Source organism: Corvus moneduloides, chromosome 28 (assembly GCF_009650955.1).
Source record: "Corvus moneduloides isolate bCorMon1 chromosome 28, bCorMon1.pri, whole genome shotgun sequence".
NCBI classification, from domain to species: domain Eukaryota; kingdom Metazoa; phylum Chordata; class Aves; order Passeriformes; family Corvidae; genus Corvus; species Corvus moneduloides.
This window is the reverse complement of record NC_045503.1, coordinates 4672728-4691236: the sequence shown is the minus strand read 5'-3', so window position 1 is coordinate 4691236 and position 18509 is coordinate 4672728. Positions and strand designations below refer to the sequence as shown.

General features: G+C 52.3%; 1 protein-coding gene across 1 annotated transcript; it reads right to left on the bottom strand.

Annotated features, from left to right (window-relative positions):
* Nucleotides 1-2251: 2251 nt before the first annotated feature.
* Nucleotides 2252-17373, bottom strand: PIAS4 (protein inhibitor of activated STAT 4). The gene is made up of 11 exons (XM_032092914.1): nt 17246-17373; nt 13908-14340; nt 10373-10457; nt 9195-9236; nt 8802-8892; nt 8349-8477; nt 8163-8268; nt 5617-5690; nt 4943-5103; nt 3131-3261; nt 2252-2651 (listed from the first exon to the last, which is right to left on the bottom strand). Exons 1-11 carry the CDS (start codon nt 17270-17272, stop codon nt 2446-2448), a joined length of 1485 nt encoding a protein of 494 aa, XP_031948805.1. The 5' UTR covers nt 17273-17373; the 3' UTR covers nt 2252-2445.
* Between the last annotated feature and the right edge of the window lie 1136 nt (nt 17374-18509).

Sequence of the window (18509 nt, the reverse complement as noted above, 5' to 3'; positions counted from 1 at the left end):
TTTATTTAACAAACACTATAATTTGAACTTTGAAGAATGTGTACTGAGGGAAAGAAAAATAATTTTCTTTTTTTTGTTTGTTTTTTTTTTTCTCTTCTCTTTATAAAACAAAGAAGAAAAAAAACAGGTTATAAGAAACAAAAAAAAAAAACCAACATATGTACAGGAAGAGCTGGCCAACTCCAACAGAAAGCACTAAACAAGCATGGTGTTTCCAAACAGTTGCCTGGCCTGGAAAATTTAAAAGCAATTAAATTAGAATAAAAATATTAGGAAAACAACTGGACTCTAAAGCTACTGTGCAGCCAGGGCTGCGAGCACAGAACTTTGTACAGTAAAATTAATTTGGGAGCTCTACCCGGGTTTTTTTCAGTTGTTTTCATCCCCCTTTTCCCACCCCCACCCCCGTTTCAACCTGAAAACATATTGCTCGCAGCCAGGGAAGGAGAAGGAAAAGCAAAGCCTGGGGCCAACAAGTGCAGGTGTCCCCATGGGAGCGGGACCAGGAGCTGCTCCGGGTCCCCCCGCCAGACCTGGGGAAACGGGGGGGGCTTTAACCCCCACCCCCTCCAAATTCCAGGTCTGGAGACAAAACCCAGCCAGGCAGGAAGGGGTGGGAGGATCCCCCTCCCACAGGGGCTCAGGGACCCCCACCCCGCTGGGGAGATGGGGGCTTGGGAGAGGAGCCCCCAAAGCTGGCAGGGGACCCCTCCTCAATTTGGAGAGGGGCCTTTGCTCTTGGGCAAGTGGCCAATGAGGATTTAGGGCAGCTCTGGCTGGACCTCGGGGGCTTTTCCCTTTAGGTGGGATTGGCCATGTGTGGAATTTTTTGGAGAGAGAAGTGCTGGGAAAGGCAGCAACACCCCCCTCTCTGTGTCCCCTTGGCTGCTGGGGTGAGGGATGAGGGAGGATGGAGGGTTTGGAGTACTCAGAAGAGACGGAGGGATGAAGGAAGGATGGAGGGTTTGGGGTCTGGCAGTGCCCAGCAACACCAAGACCCTCGGGGGTCTCAGCCCAGCACTGGGCACAGGGCCATCCCCCCTGCTCCTCACCCACCCAGGGGCAGGGCCAGCTCCCTCCGGGGCCATCCCAGCTCCAGGGAGAAAAGCCAGCGAGGTCCAGGGCAATCCAGAGCCGGGAGGAGCCAGTGGGAACAGCAGAGCTGCCGCAAAGGCCAGGACAGAAACTCTCCAAGACAAAGTCAAAAAGGTGACGCTTCGCAAACTCAAAAGCAACAACGTTTTGCCACCAAAGAGCACAGGAGGAGCTTTGGCTCTGGGGCCAAAGGCTGGGACAGAGAAGTGGAGGGGCCGGAGTGGCGGCAGCGCCCGGGCCCTGCCCTCGCACCCGCCCGGGACGGGCTCGGGACTCAAAGAAACCTGAATTGGAGTTACCGAGGTAGTTGGCTAAAAACTGAGATTCCCCCACCTGGCATCTTCTGGAAGGACCCCCCTGCCCTGCTCCTGCTCACGTGCCAGGTGTGCCCAGGTGCGGGGGTGGCCTGCAGGACACTGTCCCCACCCCCAGGCCTGGGGGTGGCCTGCAGGTCACGGCCGCCGCCTCCAGAACCAACCTCAACGAAAAGGGAATGCGCAGCCCTTGTCAGTCTTCAAAAACACCAAAGTTATTGCACTTCAAAAATACAACAGATTTGTGGTTCGAGCCCCCCCCTCCCACCCCCTGCCCCCCCATGGCTTCTGCTCAACTAAAACGAGTCACTACTGCACAAATCTCTACATTTCCCTTGGGATTAGGTTAAAATTCCAAACGTGTCTCTTTACATGAGGTGCAGAGCTGCTGGAGCTCCGAGCTAGAACAGTGCGCTTCCAACCGGACATCTCACCCCTGGCACCCCATGCCCCCATCCCCACCCCTACAAACCCCCCCTCTATCCTTGCTGGGTTATAGAACCCCCCCAGACCCCTCCCCGCTCCCCCCTCCCGCCCCGCCCCAGACTCACACGTCCAGCAAAACCTTTAGATTAATTAAGGAATGGTTAATTAACAAGAGGATCAAACTGCACACGCCTTTGGAGATGCAGGGGTGGGTGTCCTGGAGGTGTGCAGGGGAGCTCCCCCGATCCCGGGATCCAGGTGAGGGAGGATCCTGCCTGGCTTAAGACACTTTCCTTACTTCAGGCTCCAGTTCAGGGTCAGGCTCTGAGTGGGGTCGTTTTCCAACCAAGAAGCAGCTCAATGGTTTTTGTTTTGTTTGTTTTTGTTTGTTTGTGTTGTTTTTTTTTTTTTTTTTTTTTTTTTTTTTTGTTTTGGGTTTTTTTTTTTTTTTTTTCTCTCTCGTTTTAATGAGTAATTTGGAATAGGAAAGTCACAGGAGATGAGGGAGGGAGGGAGATGAGGTGGGAGAGGACGTTCTCCCCCTCCTCCAGTTTAATAAGCACCAGAGTATTCAAGTCTGTCCGTTGGGAATTCCGAGCCGTGGCTGCAGTCAGCAGGCAGAGACTAAACCTTTCTCGTAAGAGCAGCGTCGTTTGGGCTGGGGTCCCTCATCGTCATCATCCTCCTCCTCGTCCTCCTCCTCATCCTCCTCCGAGGATGAGCTGTCCAGTGTTAAATCCACAACGTCCGCCGTGGCTTTGCCGTTGTCGCCGTTGCCGTTGGGAGCGGCCAGCAGCCCGTTCACATCCGAGGAGCCTGCGACAGGAGGGGGGCAAAGCACGGAGTGAAACCCCTCCTGTCCAGCTCAGGGGATGATCCAATGCTCCTGACTGGTCAGCAGGGACAAGGGAAGGCTCCAGGGAGAGCTCAGAGCCCCTTGCAGGGCCTAAAGGGGCTCCAGGAGAGCTGCAGAGGGACTGGGGACAGGGGATGGAGGGACTGGACACAGGGAATGGCTTCCCGGTGCCAGAGGGAATACTGGGGAGAAATTCCTCCCTGTGAGGGTGGGCAGGCCCTGGCACAGCGTGCCCAGAGCAGCTGTGGCTGCCCCTGGATCCCTGGCAGTGCCCAAGACCAGGTTGGACGAGGTTTGGAGCAGCCTGGGACAGTGGGAGGTGTTCCATGGCAGGAGTGGGACTGGAGGATGACCCTGCAGGTCCCTTCCAACCCAAACCACTCTGGAATTCTGTGATTTCCCCCAGGGGTTTCCAGCCTCTCTCCCCAGGGAGACTCACCTAGAACCAGGATTGGACACTGAGGGCTGCAGCTCCGCTCCTTCTCGGCTCGGATGGGGCACCAGGAGCCATCCACCAGGTACTCGATCTCGTCTGCATCTTCACATTCTGTCAGGATCTTGGACAGGAGCCTGCAGGGGGGACAGGAGGAGCTGTCACACCCCTGGCAATCAGCAGGGTGTGTGCAGTGACCCTGCATTTAAAAGCAATCTGGTGCTGGCTCCCGAGCTCAGAGCCCTCGGAGTCATGGACTTTATTCCCCATAAAACCAGAGCAGGTTCTGACAGTGCAGATCCATCCCAGCCCTTCCTGTCCATGCACCCAAACCATCAACTACCAGCTTAATTAGGTGCAATTAAAGACAGCTTTGCCTCTTCACCCAGTTTCCCAGGCACTGCTTCCAGGCTGCTGCCCCATCCCAGGGCTGCTGCAGGGACATTCCCAGGGACATTCCCAGCGAGGCTTTAGCAAAGGGTGCGATATCCTTTGGCATCGGGAAGTCAGCCACCCAACAAGCAGCACTTCCCTTCCTTCCCAGTTTTATTTCCCAAATCCCCACAGTAGCCACCAGAACAACATACAGAGCCTCCTGCAACAGGAAAACCATGAAAATACACCTGGAATGAGGCCCTGATTCCAGAGAAACTGGGGACTTGCTTTATTCCCTGTGTCCCACCGTTTGCCTGGGATATTTGGAAATGCTGCTCTGCCAGGCCTCACTCCCTCCTGGACATGAGCATTTTCCTCCAGGAGGAAGGAGAACTCCTAGTGGAAAGTCTTCCAAGCTCAGGAAGACTTTGTGGCACCCCAGTGGGAGAGTTTCAGCTTTCCCCAGCTCCTGTAGGAATTGTTTCCACAGCCAATCCCATCACCCAGCACAGCAACCACCAAGCTGCAGCTCCCAAAAAGCTGACGAGGCCCTGAGGATCCCAGACCTGACCAACCACCTCCCTCCTTGCTCAGGAGCCTCCGGCTCTTTCTTGACTCCAGTTGAGTGCCAGCTTCCCTCTCTCACTTCCAGGGAATCTGGAAAGGACCCTCACCCAACAGAATGGGCACCAAACCCCAGCCCTGAGCAGGGACAGAAGTCTGCTGAGCCTTCCCCAGTGACATCCTGCTCCTCCTCACGCAGGACACGGGCACTGCCAATCCGTGGGGGTTCCACAATCCAACCCCTCGCAGCTTCCCCTTCATCCCTCCCCTGTTAGAGATCTCCAAGGAACTGGATTTTCCTGTTGGGGTTGGCCAGGGGACAAAGCAAACAGGTTATCTGTGCTGAGGCTGCTCCAGGCTGCCTGGAAAGCCACAGCTCCTGGATCTACCCAGGGCCCACAAAGGCAGCGACGCTCCAGGAACCCTTGGTGAGTCTGGGAACAGACTGGTCTGTGCACTTCCCTGTGCCAGGGGAGCTGAAGGCACCCCAAACATCGCTCCAAACTCTCCCTGCTCTTGAGGGAACCTGCAGTAGAGGCCAATCACACAGCCACGAAGGTGGAGATCATTTTCCAGCAGGCAGGAACCACATGTGTTGTTCCACCAGTCCTTGGCCAGCACCACGAGAATGTCGGTGGTCCCAGTCCACAAAAGGCTCCCAGCATTTGGGGGCAACAAAGCTGCTGCCAAACCCACCCCAAAAGTGCTGCACAAGCCTGTTCCCTCCCAGCCCATTCCCACTTGCTCTAACACAGCAAAGCACTGAAAACAGAATATTGTGCACCAGCAGAATAAACTTTCAGGAGTTCCAAGGTGAACTTCAACCAAGATGTGGATGCTGCATCCAGTGGGGAAGGGGCACAGAGGTGCAAAACTCACCCATCAATGATGAGCTGGTCGTAGGGGGCAGGTTTGTCACACACAGGGCACATCCATGTGGGCTTTTTCTCATTCATCTGTAGGTAGAAGACGGCATCAAAGCACTGCAGGTGTGCGCAGGTCTCGGCCCGGCACGGCACAGACAGGCGCATCTTCACCAGCTGTGGGACCAGAGAGCAGAGCATCAGCCAGGACACCTGGCAAGGAACCCCCACATCCCCTCGGAAGGAAAAACATTTGTGAGTTTGCAGAGCTGGTCTGGGAGCACAGTTTGGGTTCTTGACAAAACCAGACTAAAACAGAGCTGGAGCCCCTCGGCTCTGGAGCAAACTGGGAGAGCTGCGGGGGTTCAGCCCTTCCAGTGCCTGAAGGGGCTCCAGGAGAGCTGGAGAGGGACTGGGGACAAGGCATGGAGGGACAGGACACAGGGAATGGCTTCCCACTGCCAGAGGGAATATTGGGAAGGAATTGTTCCCTGGGAGGGTGGGGAGGCCCTGGCACAGGGTGCCCAGAGAAGCTGTGGCTGCCCCTGGATCCCTGGAAGTGCCCAAGGCCAGGTTGCAGCAGCCTGGGACAGTGGAAGGTGTCCCTTGCCCATGGCAAGGGGTGGCACTGGATGGTTTCAAGCTCCCTTCCAACCCAAACTCTGATTCCATGACCCTGCAGGGCCTCACCGGACAGATGAGTGACACTCGGACACCTGTGGTGGCGATTTCACTGTCTGGGTCCAGGCGTAGCTTCTCTTTCACTGCAGAGAGAGCAGAGGGCACAACATTTAACAAAACTCAGCCCTTGGCAGCAAGGTGCAGCACAGGGGGAGCAGCTCACCCCAGCCCTGGGCTGTGTACAGATCATTTTCCCTGCGAGGGAGGCAATGAGCACATGGATTCAGCTCCAGCCTAGGCACGGTGGGGTTTATTCCCTCCTCAGCTCAGTGGCAGTTGAATGGGGGGAAATGTCTCCCCCTGACATTTTCAGTTCACAGCAAGTCCCCCCACAAGTGAGCAAACAGTCACACTGGGAGGGAAAACACATCCCATCCTTTTTCCACCAGGTTATCAAGCCTCCTCTCAGCACTGCTGCGCTGTCACCGTTCGGCTTCTACGCTGGCCAGCTCCTTTATTCCAGCAGAACATTCCACAGGAACCACAAGCAGGCCCAGAGGTACCCAGGCAGACAGCTCAGAGCAAGGCAGCCATGCACAACCAGGCACAGCAGCCATCCAGCACAGATCTGGGAAGAATGAGATGTTAGGAAAGGAGGAATCCTGCCCCCGCCGCTGCAGCCTGAAGGGGAACCCAGAGGAACAGCAGAGAAATCAAAGAAAGCAGCAGATGGGCAGGTCCCACGTGGGCAGGTCCCACACCAAGGTGCAAAAATCAACAAAACGAGCTTTGAACTGCTCCCCAACTCCTGAGGAGGAGCTGCTGCTCCCACTGCTGTCTGCCACTGCCTCTGACACTTCCATCACCATTTTTCTTTGGAGCAAGTCAACCATTTCTTTTGACCTTTTCAGATCATAACAAAATGTCCCCAGACAATGAGGCTACATGCAGCTCTGCAACACCCAGCTTTAATTAGAGAGGGACTTCTCAGATGTGAAATTCCCAGGAGATTACAAGATTTGGGCTTGTTTTCCTCACATTAGGAGCCTTTTCATCCAAGCTTAATTTTTTATGAAGTTCTTTGTAAGAGCCTTCTCTGTGCATCAATTACTGGGAGACATGGGAAGGAGAATTTTGTAGGATCTCCCGATGAGGACTGAGCTGTTTTGGATCCAAAGCCATAATCTGTTCTCAGACCATGTTCCTGTATTAAATTCTACAGAATTTTATGCAGAAGATGAGTCAGCAGTGAGATGTGACCGAAGCCAAAGGGCAGCTTCAGGGACAGGGAATTATTTGCAGAGCAGAGCAGAGCTAGAAAAGCAAAGTTTAGGAGCTCCTCAGGTTGGCCAGTTCTGGATATCCAAGCAACTTCCCAGCAGGAAAACACAAAGGAGCTGAAATAAGACATAGCTCTTATTTGGTTTTATTTAAAGTCACCAAATACAGCTGATGTCTGCCCCGAAATCCAGGTGTCTGAAGGCTGGATACACCTGGAATCATCACCTTCCTCATGAACTACAATCTACCCTCAGGAGTGACAGGCTGACAAAGTTCAGCCTGGAGAAGAGAAGGTTGAGTGGAGACCTCACAGCGGCATTCCAGTACCTGAAGGGGCTGCAGGGATGCTGGGAAGGGGCTCTTCATCAGGAATTGCAGTGACAGGACAAGGGGGAATGGCTCGAAGAGGGGAAATTTAGGTCAGATGTCAGGAAGAAATCCCTCCCTGGGAGGGTGGGCAGGCCCTGGCACAGGGTGCCCAGAGCAGCTGGGGCTGCCCCTGGATCCCTGGCAGTGCCCAAGGCCAGGCTGGACATTGGGGCTTGGAGCAGCCTGGGACAGTGGGAGGTGTCCCTGCCATGGCAGGGGTGGCACTGGATGGGCTTTGAGGTCCTTCCAACTCAAACCATTCTGAGATTCCCTGATTGTTTCTTATCCTTGGGAAGAGTTTTCCAGGATCTGGACAGTTTTAAAGACCATCAGGATCCACAGGGCCAGTTCTCCCACACAGACCTAAGCAGTGAGAAGGTTTTGTCCACTAACTTGAAAAACTGGGAATCTTCCACACTCATGAGCTCCAGGTCAGATTCCACCTCAGAAAGGTAATTACCCCTCATTTCCAGTAATGTTTTACATGTGCCTCATACCAGGATGATTTACCTGAGTGGTTTGGGATAAGCATCTGTGGGGACCATCTCTTCTCTGAAGCTCTCAAGACATATCAAAGTGCTGCTGGTGACATCCCACTGCCAGCCCCAAGGATCCCCAGGGACTGGGGCAGCAGGACATTGTCACCAGGATCCCTTGCTCCAGAAATCTCCTTTGGAAATCACGAGGGTCAGTGCTGCTCATACTGACTTGGGTGAAGGCATGAAGCCCTTCCAGTCACAACGACACCGGCACGACACGACCGGAGACAAATCCTAAATCCAACTACAGAGCTGCTGCAGAGCCACCAGAACCACGGGTTTGGGGTGACCTCCCACGACTCACACACAGCTCAGCAAGTCTGTTCAGATAAAAAGCGGGGTTTATACAAGTGGAGGAAAGCAGAGGTGTAAATGGTGGTGGCTGTTCCCCAGCAGGTGCAGACAGGCCCTTCCTGAGCCACTCACCCAGCGCTTTGCAGAGCTCCGGGTGTTTGATCCCGATGGTTTTCAACCTCTGCAGCAGCTCTGCCGAGGTCATCTGCCGCACCAGGTACAGCCCCACCGAGTAGCTCTGGAGAGAGAGAAGGGAGAGGATGGGCAGGCTGCTCTGCAGGGCTGTCTGGGAGCTCTGGGCATTCCCTGGGCTCTCACCTTGCCGTAGTTGCCCCAGGTGACCGTGATGCGGTTGGTGGCTGCTGACAGGTACATGAGGTGGGTGAGGTTGATGGGCCGGCAGGGCCTCTTGGGTTCCACCCCGGGTTTGTTTGATGGGTAGTAGCCCTAAAGCAGCAAGGTTAAATACAGAGATTTACTTTTTACTCAAGGTACATCTATTGATCAGCTCCACTGAATTCCACTTGGCCCCAGGTCTCAAGGATGGGGGGAGAAGGAGCTGAATACAGTTGGAGCTCAAAGTAAACAGGATCGAGTTTTTATACAGAACAGTTCATTAACAACATGGCCAATCCATCAGAAAATTAGCTTTAAACTCAGCAGTGCACTTCTATACCCCTGGCATTCATCAGGAAAGCAATTTCCTTCCAAATTCCCCAAATTTTCCTCCCAAATTCCCCAAATTTTCCTCCCCAATCCCCCAGTCCTTACTGGCACGGAGCAGTAGCTGTGGTTCACCTTCACGGCAATGTTGGGAGGGTACTGATCCTCCTGAGGGGAACTGGTGTCTGTGTAGCAGATTCTGGGGGGAAACAACACATCCCATAATATCCCCACACTCTGCACATCCCCAGCTCCCACAGGCCCCATCCCAATCCCAATCCATGCTCCCTCAGCAGAGCCCAGCCAGGTGTGACTCTGCTGTTTCTGCTCGAGGTTCAAAAGGAGAGTTTAAGATGCTTCTGTGAGGCCCAGGAACAAACAGTTCACTGGAAATTCTCTCTGGAGCCATGAAATCCGTGTTGAAACTTGCTGGGTTTTGCTGGAACATTCCCTCCTCCCCTGCTCTGCCCCTGATGTTCAATGAACCCAGCCCAGACCTACCTTAGCACCACCTGAACCGATTTCACACCGGGTTGCAAGTCCCTGGTAAATTAAAGAACAGAAATTTCAAATTAATTATGTAAAAAAACCAAACCCTACCCCAAAAAAATCACCCAAACCAGCTGCCAGACTCAAGGACTTCAGTTGTTCCTGATTTTTTTTAATAGACTTCTAAAAAATTACCACCCAGAACTTTATTTAAATTGTACAATTCCCCCTGCAAATGTCAGTGGTCCTGTAATTATTATTTTTTTCCTGATGCACCAACCTACAGCTTTTCTCTGGATTTTTAAAACTGTTCAGGTGCCTTCTGGTGATTTGTGAGAATTTATAAAAACTGGGTTTTAAGGTCAGGTTTACCTGACGGTGTTCAAGACTCTCAGTGTTTAATTATTCAGCTAAAGCTGTTCATGCAAACCAAGGGACTGAGCATTAAGGCACCACTGTGAATATTGCAACCTTCAGCAGGGCTATTCCTGACAGGATTCTAACTGCAATCAGGAAAGAAATGGAAGACAGACCAAGGGTATTTTACTAGGAGGCAAAATAACCAAGATATTCTTTCTCCAGCTCTTTATTTTATCATAAAGAGAAATATTTCAAGGTTTTATGTTGAATTTTGGGAGGAATTCTTCTGCATGAAGGGAGCAGGTCAGCCAAGAGGAAACCTCCCTGCCTGCACTGCCACCTCTGAGGAGAGCCTTTGTTTGACTCAAAAGTTGCATCTGACAGAGGTCAGGGTAAATCCTAATCCAAGATGTTTCTTTAGGCAGCTCCTACAGCACCCTCCCCACCAAGGAAGTTTCCTTTCAGATGCAAACAGCCTCACACTCTGCCTTTTGAACCTGGGATGCAAAGGAAAGGCTGCAGACATTCACAACACCAGCTCAGCAGAGAATTTAGGTCATTGATGATTTCATCCCGCTTTTCCTGCCCAAATGCACCATTCCAGAGGGAGATTAGAGCAGCACAAGTGAAACTTAAGGAGCTGGATGGGTGAATTTGTAGCTCCCACTCCCCCCCAAAGCTCTTTGCTTTACATGGGAAGCAGCCTGGTGTCCTCAAACAAATCCTGTTTCCTTGCAGAGAACAAAAGCTTCCACAGGGAGGGAACACAGAGGAATTATGGAATTATGCAGCTGTATTTTCTTGAACTGTTAATACCCAGTGAGAAGTACCTGGAATTTCTGATGAGCTCCACTTGTCTTGGTGTTAATGCAAAAATGCACGGACTTTCCTGAAGCTTCTCATTATTCTGTGGAACTGAGCAGGGAAGAAAAGAGTGTCCATCAAAGTGATAACACCAGCTCTGAGCACAAGGTGATTGTCATGCTCTGTTTATCTCCAAGTCTTGTTTTCTCCCACAACCCTGTGCCAGAATTGCAGTTTTCACCTGTTTTGGCAATTCTGCTTTGATTAGAGCTTTGCTCATTGATTGCTCACTGCTCAGTACAACCAGCACAGGCTTTGAGTTTGATTTTTCTCTTTTTTCATTATTTTCCTCCCCCCAAATAATTCAAGAGCCATCAGTTCACCACATCAGTGGTGTCACAGTGTGACCACATCCTCAAGAAGCCCAAGAGGAGACCTGAGCCTGATACAAAAGCATGAAACCACCTGCATGAGCAGGCGGGTTCTGGAAAAGAAAGAAAACAACCCCAGCAACAAAAAAGATTAGCTCAGATAATAAAAAAGCAGCACAAAAAGCAGCTGGAAGAGACAAAACATGACTTCCAACCCCCTGACCTTGAGGGTGGGACAGCAGCTCACCCTCAGAGAGGCTTAACTGGAACCCAGCATTAACTGTGGCCTTTTGCACACTGATAATTTTAACATCAAGTGCATTTAATATGGTGAAAATGAAGCCTGAGATGTGGGAAACTTCTGTTACAACCTTTACTTCAACTCAAACATGTTTTATTTCCAGTTTTGTGTCTCCAAGCAAAGTTCAGACCCTGAGCTGGTGCAAGTCACGGGAGGAACACAAAGAGGAAGTGCTAAAACAGCTTTTTTTTAATTGTTTAGCAAGAATTGTGTGTTTTGCTTTGCATCACTTCCATTGCAAGGTTATTCAAAGCCAACAGAATTTCAGAAGTAGGAAAGTGCACTTTTGTATGAAAAAGAGGAGATAAAGGAAAGATGAAACCTCAGCAGCTCTTGGAAGACCTGGTGACAACCTGCGTCACTCCAGGTGCTTCCCTTTGGTCCCTTTTCTGCTTTAAAAATGCAAACGGAGCTTGCAAAAATAAATTTTAAAAGTAATAATTAAGATATCGTTATGGAACTTTTGTTTAATTCCAGTTTCCATCCAAATATCTCCTGGCCAAAACAACCAGCAGAAAATAAAGCATTTTATGAGGTATTTTCAGAAAGTGATGATTGAGAAGGACAATAACAAAAAGTACTTTTAATGTTTCTGATTAAGAACCTGCCCATAAACTGTGTCCTGCTGATTGTTCAGCCACACAAAGACAAAGCAAACCGGATTAGGAAAAGTGAGAAGCTGCTCATGGTTTATTTTGCATTTATATCAGCTCTCTCTTCCTTTATAAAAAATATAAACTGCTGCTGGAAAAGAAGCCCAAAATCTGAGAAGGAACCTCAGGGTACCTGATCAGGGGTTCAGCTGTTACTGAGCAGCCAGGGAAAACAGGTATTAAACTCCATCCTTAAATTCCCTCCAACTGGGTGTGCACTGCCCAAATCTGGGATTGCAGCTGGCCCACAATGGACCCAATTTATCTGTTTTTAACTGGACCACCTTTAGCTGAGGCAGGAATAACAGTTATTTGAGAATTCCCCAGGGACTCTGCTGCCCTGCAGCCCAAAGGAGGCAGCACCCACCTCACCTTTGATCCCAAGGCAATCATCTCCAAGAGGCAGGAGAGCCTTTTCATTAAGGAATGTGCTTCCAGCTGAAGCCTGGAACACATAATTTAAACCTCCCCTACTTCCAACCATGGCCACATGCTTAAAATATCCCTTTTGTAGCCCAGGGAAAGGGGTTTCTAACTGGATCTGGGGTTTTATATCAGGCAGTGGCACATTTTGAGTTTGCCAGGAGCTCAGTAGCAAAGGGGAGCAGCTGAGACACACAGGGCTGAGATAACCCCAATTTTGGGGAGCCACAAAGGCTTCTTCGTTCCCATCAGTGTCCCAGAAGGAATTAGAGTTGCAGGACACCAGGCTGGGGAAATAAAAGAAGGGTCTGGAAGAGTCGTTGGGTTCTGGGGGCTGGCTGGGACCACGAGACCGGAACATCTGCTGGTGCCCAGCTCCTGCTGGCTCCACAGAAACCACTCTCACCAGAAGGGAAAACCAGCCAGGAACGCTCCAGGGACCAGGCTGGCCCAGGGGAGGTGTCACCTGCCAGGGGGAGAGGCTGCATTTAATGAGCCCTCAGCTCTGAGCTGATGTAGGGGAGGTTTAATGTCAACTTGGAACAAAATCTGGTAACCACGGTGAGCGTGTCCAGGCTCTCCTGTCCCTGGATGCTTCCACCTCTTGGAAATGCGTTTTCCTTCAAAATCCCATGTTGGAATTGCTGACTAACACGCATTTAACACTGAACAAACCCATTCCCCAAACAATTATAATGTTTTCGCTTGGCTCTATCACCACTCAGCTGTTTTGTCACAGCATTAACGCCTTCAAATGAAGAAGGAATTATATAAAATCTGACTAATTAGTCCTTTTTCTTTTTGTTTCTGCACAATCAAATCTTTATCTATTTTTCTCCTCCAAGCCATAACAAATATTTTTTCAGCAAAGCCAGACCAGCTCAAGTTGTAGAATCATTTAGTAGAGAATTCTGACATTACCACATTAATTTATGAGACGCTCAGCAGAACACAACTTCTCCTCTGACACACTGAATTTGCTACCAGAACGTTCTATTTAACAGCAGTTAACAATACTCTTTGTTTCTCCAAACTAAAATAATGAAAAATCAGTCTCCACACCCCAGGGAAAAAGCTCTTCTTCCAGTTTTACTGGTTACCCCTCAAAATACACAGCACCACACACAAATAACTGTGACAAACACCAAAAAATAGTCAAAAATACAGTTTGCCACCCTCCTTCACCCATAGGATGCTTCAGGTCAGAGGATTTTTAGTGCTGAAAACCAGCATTAGTGTAGAATATGGCACCATATTCCACAGGAGCCAAACAAGGTGGGATTCCAAGTTACATCCCAAAGTGACCTCATTCCAGGTCTGAGGAAAGAGAGGAAATCACAGGAGCACAGGATGGTTTGGGTTAGAAGGGACCTGAAGGATCATCCCATTCCATCCCACAGGCAGGGACACCTCCCACTGTCCCAGGCTGCTCCAACCTGGCCTTGGACACTGCCAGGGATCCAGGGGCAGCCACAGCTGCTCTGGGCACCCTGTGCCAGGGCCTGCCCACCCTCACAGGGAGGAATTCCTTCCCAATATCCCATCTAAATCTCTCCTCTTTCAGTTTACAACCATTCCCCCCTTCCCAGCACTCTCTCTCAGTGTGAAAAGCCTCCCTCCCTCTTTTATCAGCTGCCTTTAAGCACCGGCAAGCCCAGAGATAAATATTCCCCCGTAAATTTCAAGCATGAGAGGAGAGAGATGGAGGAGAGGAGGGATCTCACCACCACATCCATCAGCCTTTCCTGCCACGTGATTTAGAGCTCCTTGAAAACACAGGTTTTTCACCACCACCACCGCACTCCCAACTCACCTAACTCTGTCGGCTTCAACAGCTCGTCCAGGGTGGTATAAAAGGGCAGCTTCACCAGGCGAACCTCGGGCTTGGCCACTTTGGGGGGCAACCTGCCCAGTCCGTTCAGGTATTTGCCATAGAGGGCAGGATAGTCAATGTTGGTGGTGGGCAGAGTCCGAGCCACGGCGCTGCCGCGGTCGTAGGACGAGTGCAGGGGCAGGGCCTCCGCCCGGTGCTGCGGCGGCGGCGGCGGCTGCGCCACGTCCGAGCCCTTCTTGTTGTAGCGGGTCTCGTAGAGCTCCTTGATCTTCTTGAACACCTCAGGGCTGCAGTCAAACTGGACCAGCTGCAAAGCTCGGGTCACTAGTTCGTGTTTTAGTCCGCTTTTACTCCTGCCAACAAAACCCAGCAACATCTGAAGATCTGAGACTCGGAAACTCATCACCATGTTCTAGGGGATAAAAAATTAAAAGATGTTCTCATAGTTATAAAAGGCAAAGGTTCAGTTCTCACTTTATAACTAGAAGGCAAGATATTAAAAATTCCCCCTCAAAGAAAGACCCCAAACCTGTTCAGACCCGCTGCTGTCACCTGATTTGGTTCCCATCTCCTGTTTGAGCAACACAAACACAGAGATCACCCACTGAAATATCACCTGAAGTACAGAACCACCAGGACAGTCATCAAATGACTCAAAAATCCCTTTGATAGATGCCAAGCATCCTCAAAACAGCTCAGCAGGAAGCAGGAGTGACCTCAGAGGAGATCTAAACCAAGAGGCCTCACTTGTGAAAGAGCACATGAACTCCTTCACCAGCCTGAGGCATCCAAACCTCCCAGGGAAACACGGAAAACTTCATCCCAAATGGTGACAGTTCAAGGCAGAGGAAGAAAATCACTACAAGCTGAGTGAGGCTGAGGGGAACTGGGGCCACCAGCTCTGTATTACAAGGCACCTGAATGGGAAAACCCCTCCAGAATCCTCCCTACAGCCACGGGATCTTTAAAGAAATCACATATTTTACAGTATGGAAGGATATTCAGATTAGTACAGAGAACAATGTGTTCCCAGGAGAACAATGCCAAGCACTTCCCTGTGATCCCAGCCGGGAGCTGCCTTGGTGTCACACTGGAATTATCAATTTCAGTGCTTGATAAGCAGCAAAGCCCATCTCAGTCTTCCAAAATCCCCTCTCTGTAGCAATTCAGGCCTGTAACTGTCAGCAGATTCAAAGGCCAGAAGACAACTTCCCATCAGAAACCAAAAAACCTTCCTGCTAAACCCACAGCTCCAGCCTGCCCAGGCTGGCATTTCAGTTCCCTAAACACCAAACAGCCTTAAAATTGCAAAAAACGAGCTTATAAAGTAAATGGGTTTGAAAATTCAAGTTGTCCTGGAAATAAACTTGATAGATACCCACACATATTCACTCCACATCCTTCCTGGTTTGTGGGGAATATGGGAATTCAAGAAGAAACCTCACTAAAAAAAAAAAATCCAGCAGCAAAGACCCAGCAGATCTCTCCTCCCCAACCTCTACCCCACTCCTGAATTAAATAATGATTAAAAAGAAAGCACAAAAGACAGGTTTCTGTGGAATCTAACGATCTGATCATTTCCTGGAATGAAACAGCTACAGACTATAATTTTTTTTTTTTTTTAATTAAGAAAGCTACAAGTGTTTCCAGAAACATTTCACAGCCACTTTTGGATGTGTGGGAATTCGATGAGAGAGAAAATGCCATTTGATTTTCTCCTTTTCCCTTACATATGTCATTTAATCTGGAAACCCAAAAGCTGTTATGTCACTGTCTGTAGTTAGAACTTCTGGGAGTCGTGATGTGTCCCAAAATATCTCTGATGAGGGGAAAAAAAGGACTGATGACTAAAGAGGAGAGAAAAGATGTTTAATTGCCAGAAACTCAGGATTTCAGAGCTCTGGATTCCTGGTGCTGCTCCACCAGACACCACCTGTGAAATCCTGGATAAATCTACTTTGTGCCTCAGTTTTCTTCAATTGAAAAATAGAATCAGGATCATTAAGGTTGGAAAAGATCTCCAAGATCATCAAGTCTGATCAAATCCCACCAGGATCATTAAATTGTGTTAGGAAATGGAGAGTGTGTTGTTCTCCCCGCGGGATTTGAGGATAAAAGGTGTATTTGGAAAGATAAATTTATCAAGACACAGCAGCAGGAGGTACCAGGGCATCCCAGGAGCACGAGAGACAGGAATTCCTCGTGTAGGAATCACTCCTAGAGCACCTCACCCAGGACTCTTGGAGTTGGAGCCAAGAGTTTCCATTTTGGAGGAATTAAGGCCCAGCAGGATGAGGAGATTTGAGCAGCAACACAACAACAAACCCCAGACAAAGCAAACGTGCCACCGAGGGCTCGACCTGCCCCCTGCGAGCAGGGAGAGCACATGGATTGCTGAGACTCCCGACACTCCTGGGTCTTCCTCCCCCGAGGAAGCCTCGTGTGGGACAGCTCAGATCCCACCAAAAACCTGCGAGGCGACCACAACGCCTGGGAAGCACTCCGGAATCCCAGGAGCAGAGGGAGGGCAGAGCCCCCCACCCCGAGCCTCTCCCGATGGGATTCCTGCGGCCGTCCAGCCGCATCCCTGCTGAGGAGCTGATCCTGCAGCCGGGGAACGCTTCCCAGGGAACACTTCCTTGGGAACACTTCCCAGGGAACGCTCCCCGGCCGCTGCCGTTGCTCCTTAACCGCCCTCAGCACCGGCTGCCCCGGGGGGCACCGGCCGCTCCCCGGCGCTGTCCCAGCTCCCACAGAACAGGGATCCCGAGGGAAACGGGAAAACCCCCGGGGCCTGAAGCGAGGCAAAAACCGCCTTGGAAACACAACTCCAAGCATGGATTTGCTTCACCCCATCCCAGAGGAGCCTCAGGGGCCGCCCCAGCCCCGGGCACTGCCCGTCCCAGCGCCTCCCCCGACCCCCGCCCGCCGGGCAGCTCCGCACGGAGCGGCCCCACCGCCGAACCGGGCAGCAGGACCCGGGGCGGGCCCGGCCGGGGCGGGGGGCGCGGGGGCAGCACCAGCCATCCTTAATCCCGGGAATTACCGGGGGAGGCCCGGGCCGGGGGCAGACCCGAGGAGGGCGGGCGGCACCGCGGCTCGGCCCGGCCCAGCCCGGTTCGGCTCCGGTAGATCCGGCGGGGGCTGCGGCCCTGAGGCCGGGGCGGGGCAGCCCCTGAGGTGAAAAGGAGAGGGGGCGGCCCCGGAGCGCCGCCCCCGCGGTTCGCAGCGCCGCCTCCCGCCGTCCCCCCCCTCGCCAGGAGCCGCCCGGTGCCGGCCGGGCCCCGCAGGCGGGGCGGCGGCGCCGCTTCCCTCACCTTCGCCTCCACCAGCTCCGCCGCCATCTTGGGCCTCCAGCGTCCACCGCGCCGGGCGCCGCCGCCGGGTCACGTGACGCCCCCGCGCTGAGGGGCGGGGCCGCGCCGCGAGCGCCGCCCAATCCGCGCGCGCGCTCCTCGCTCCCCGGCCACGCCCCCGAGCCACGCCCCGCCAGGCCACGCCCTCCCGGCAGTCTTAAAGGGGCCGCGCTCCGTAAACCGGGGACGCACCGGGGGGACACCGGGGGCAGCGGGGGTGGGAGCGGCGGGGGCGGGGACGGAGGCGGCCCCGCAGGCACTACGGGAGGGGGGAGCGGGTGGGCAGGCGGTGGGTGCTGCCCCCAAGATGGCGGCAGGTGGGTGCCCCGGGGCAGGGCAGGGTCGGTGGAGCCCGGTGGGCTCGGCCCGAGGCTCCGCCGCCGTCCTGGAGTCCTGCGGGCCGTCCCCGTTGAGGAGGGAAGCGCTGGGGGTATCCTGGAGGAGGCTGCGGGCTCTGAGAGGGGAGGGATGGGGCTGGGGAAAGGTCCCGGTGCCCCGGTTCCCGCGGGAAGGGGGGGCTGGGGAAAGGTCCCGGTGCCCCGGTTCCCGCGGGAAGGTTGGGCTGGGGAAGGGAGTCTCCTGGCCAAAATCGGCTCCGTGGCAGCAACATCCCAGAGAACCCCCAGCCGTCCCGCCCCAGTCAGCGTTTGTGCCCCCTTCTGCAAATTAACTCATCGCTTATTAAAAATACCTTTTATATAATAATAATGATAATACCAATATGTATAATGATAGATATAGATAATATATTGCAGTCTGCAGCTTCCTCCTGATGGGCAGCTCCGATCTCTGCTCTCTGGGAGCAGGGACAGGGCCCAGGGAATGGCTGGAGCTGTGTCAGGGGAATTTGGGATGGATCTCAGGGAAAGGTTCTTCCCCCAGAGACTGCTGGGCACTGCCCAGGCTCCCCATGGAATGGGCACATTCCCAACCCTGCCAGAGCTCCAGGAGTGTTGGGAGAACGCTCTGGGACAGGGTGGGATTGTTGGGGTGTTGGTGCAGGGCCAGGGTTTGGACTCGATGATCTTCAGTGGTAACTCCAGTGTTTGGGGTGGAACGCTGCACTGGGAGAGGTTTTCCAGCACTTTCCTTGCCATCAACCCCACATACTAATTAAACGAAAAGGCAATTAACAGTTTCTCAGGAAGACCAGGATGTTAATCAGGTTTCCCAGCTTTCCCTTCCAGGCTGGCAAAAGCCAGGGTTGGTGCTAAAAATCCTGGAT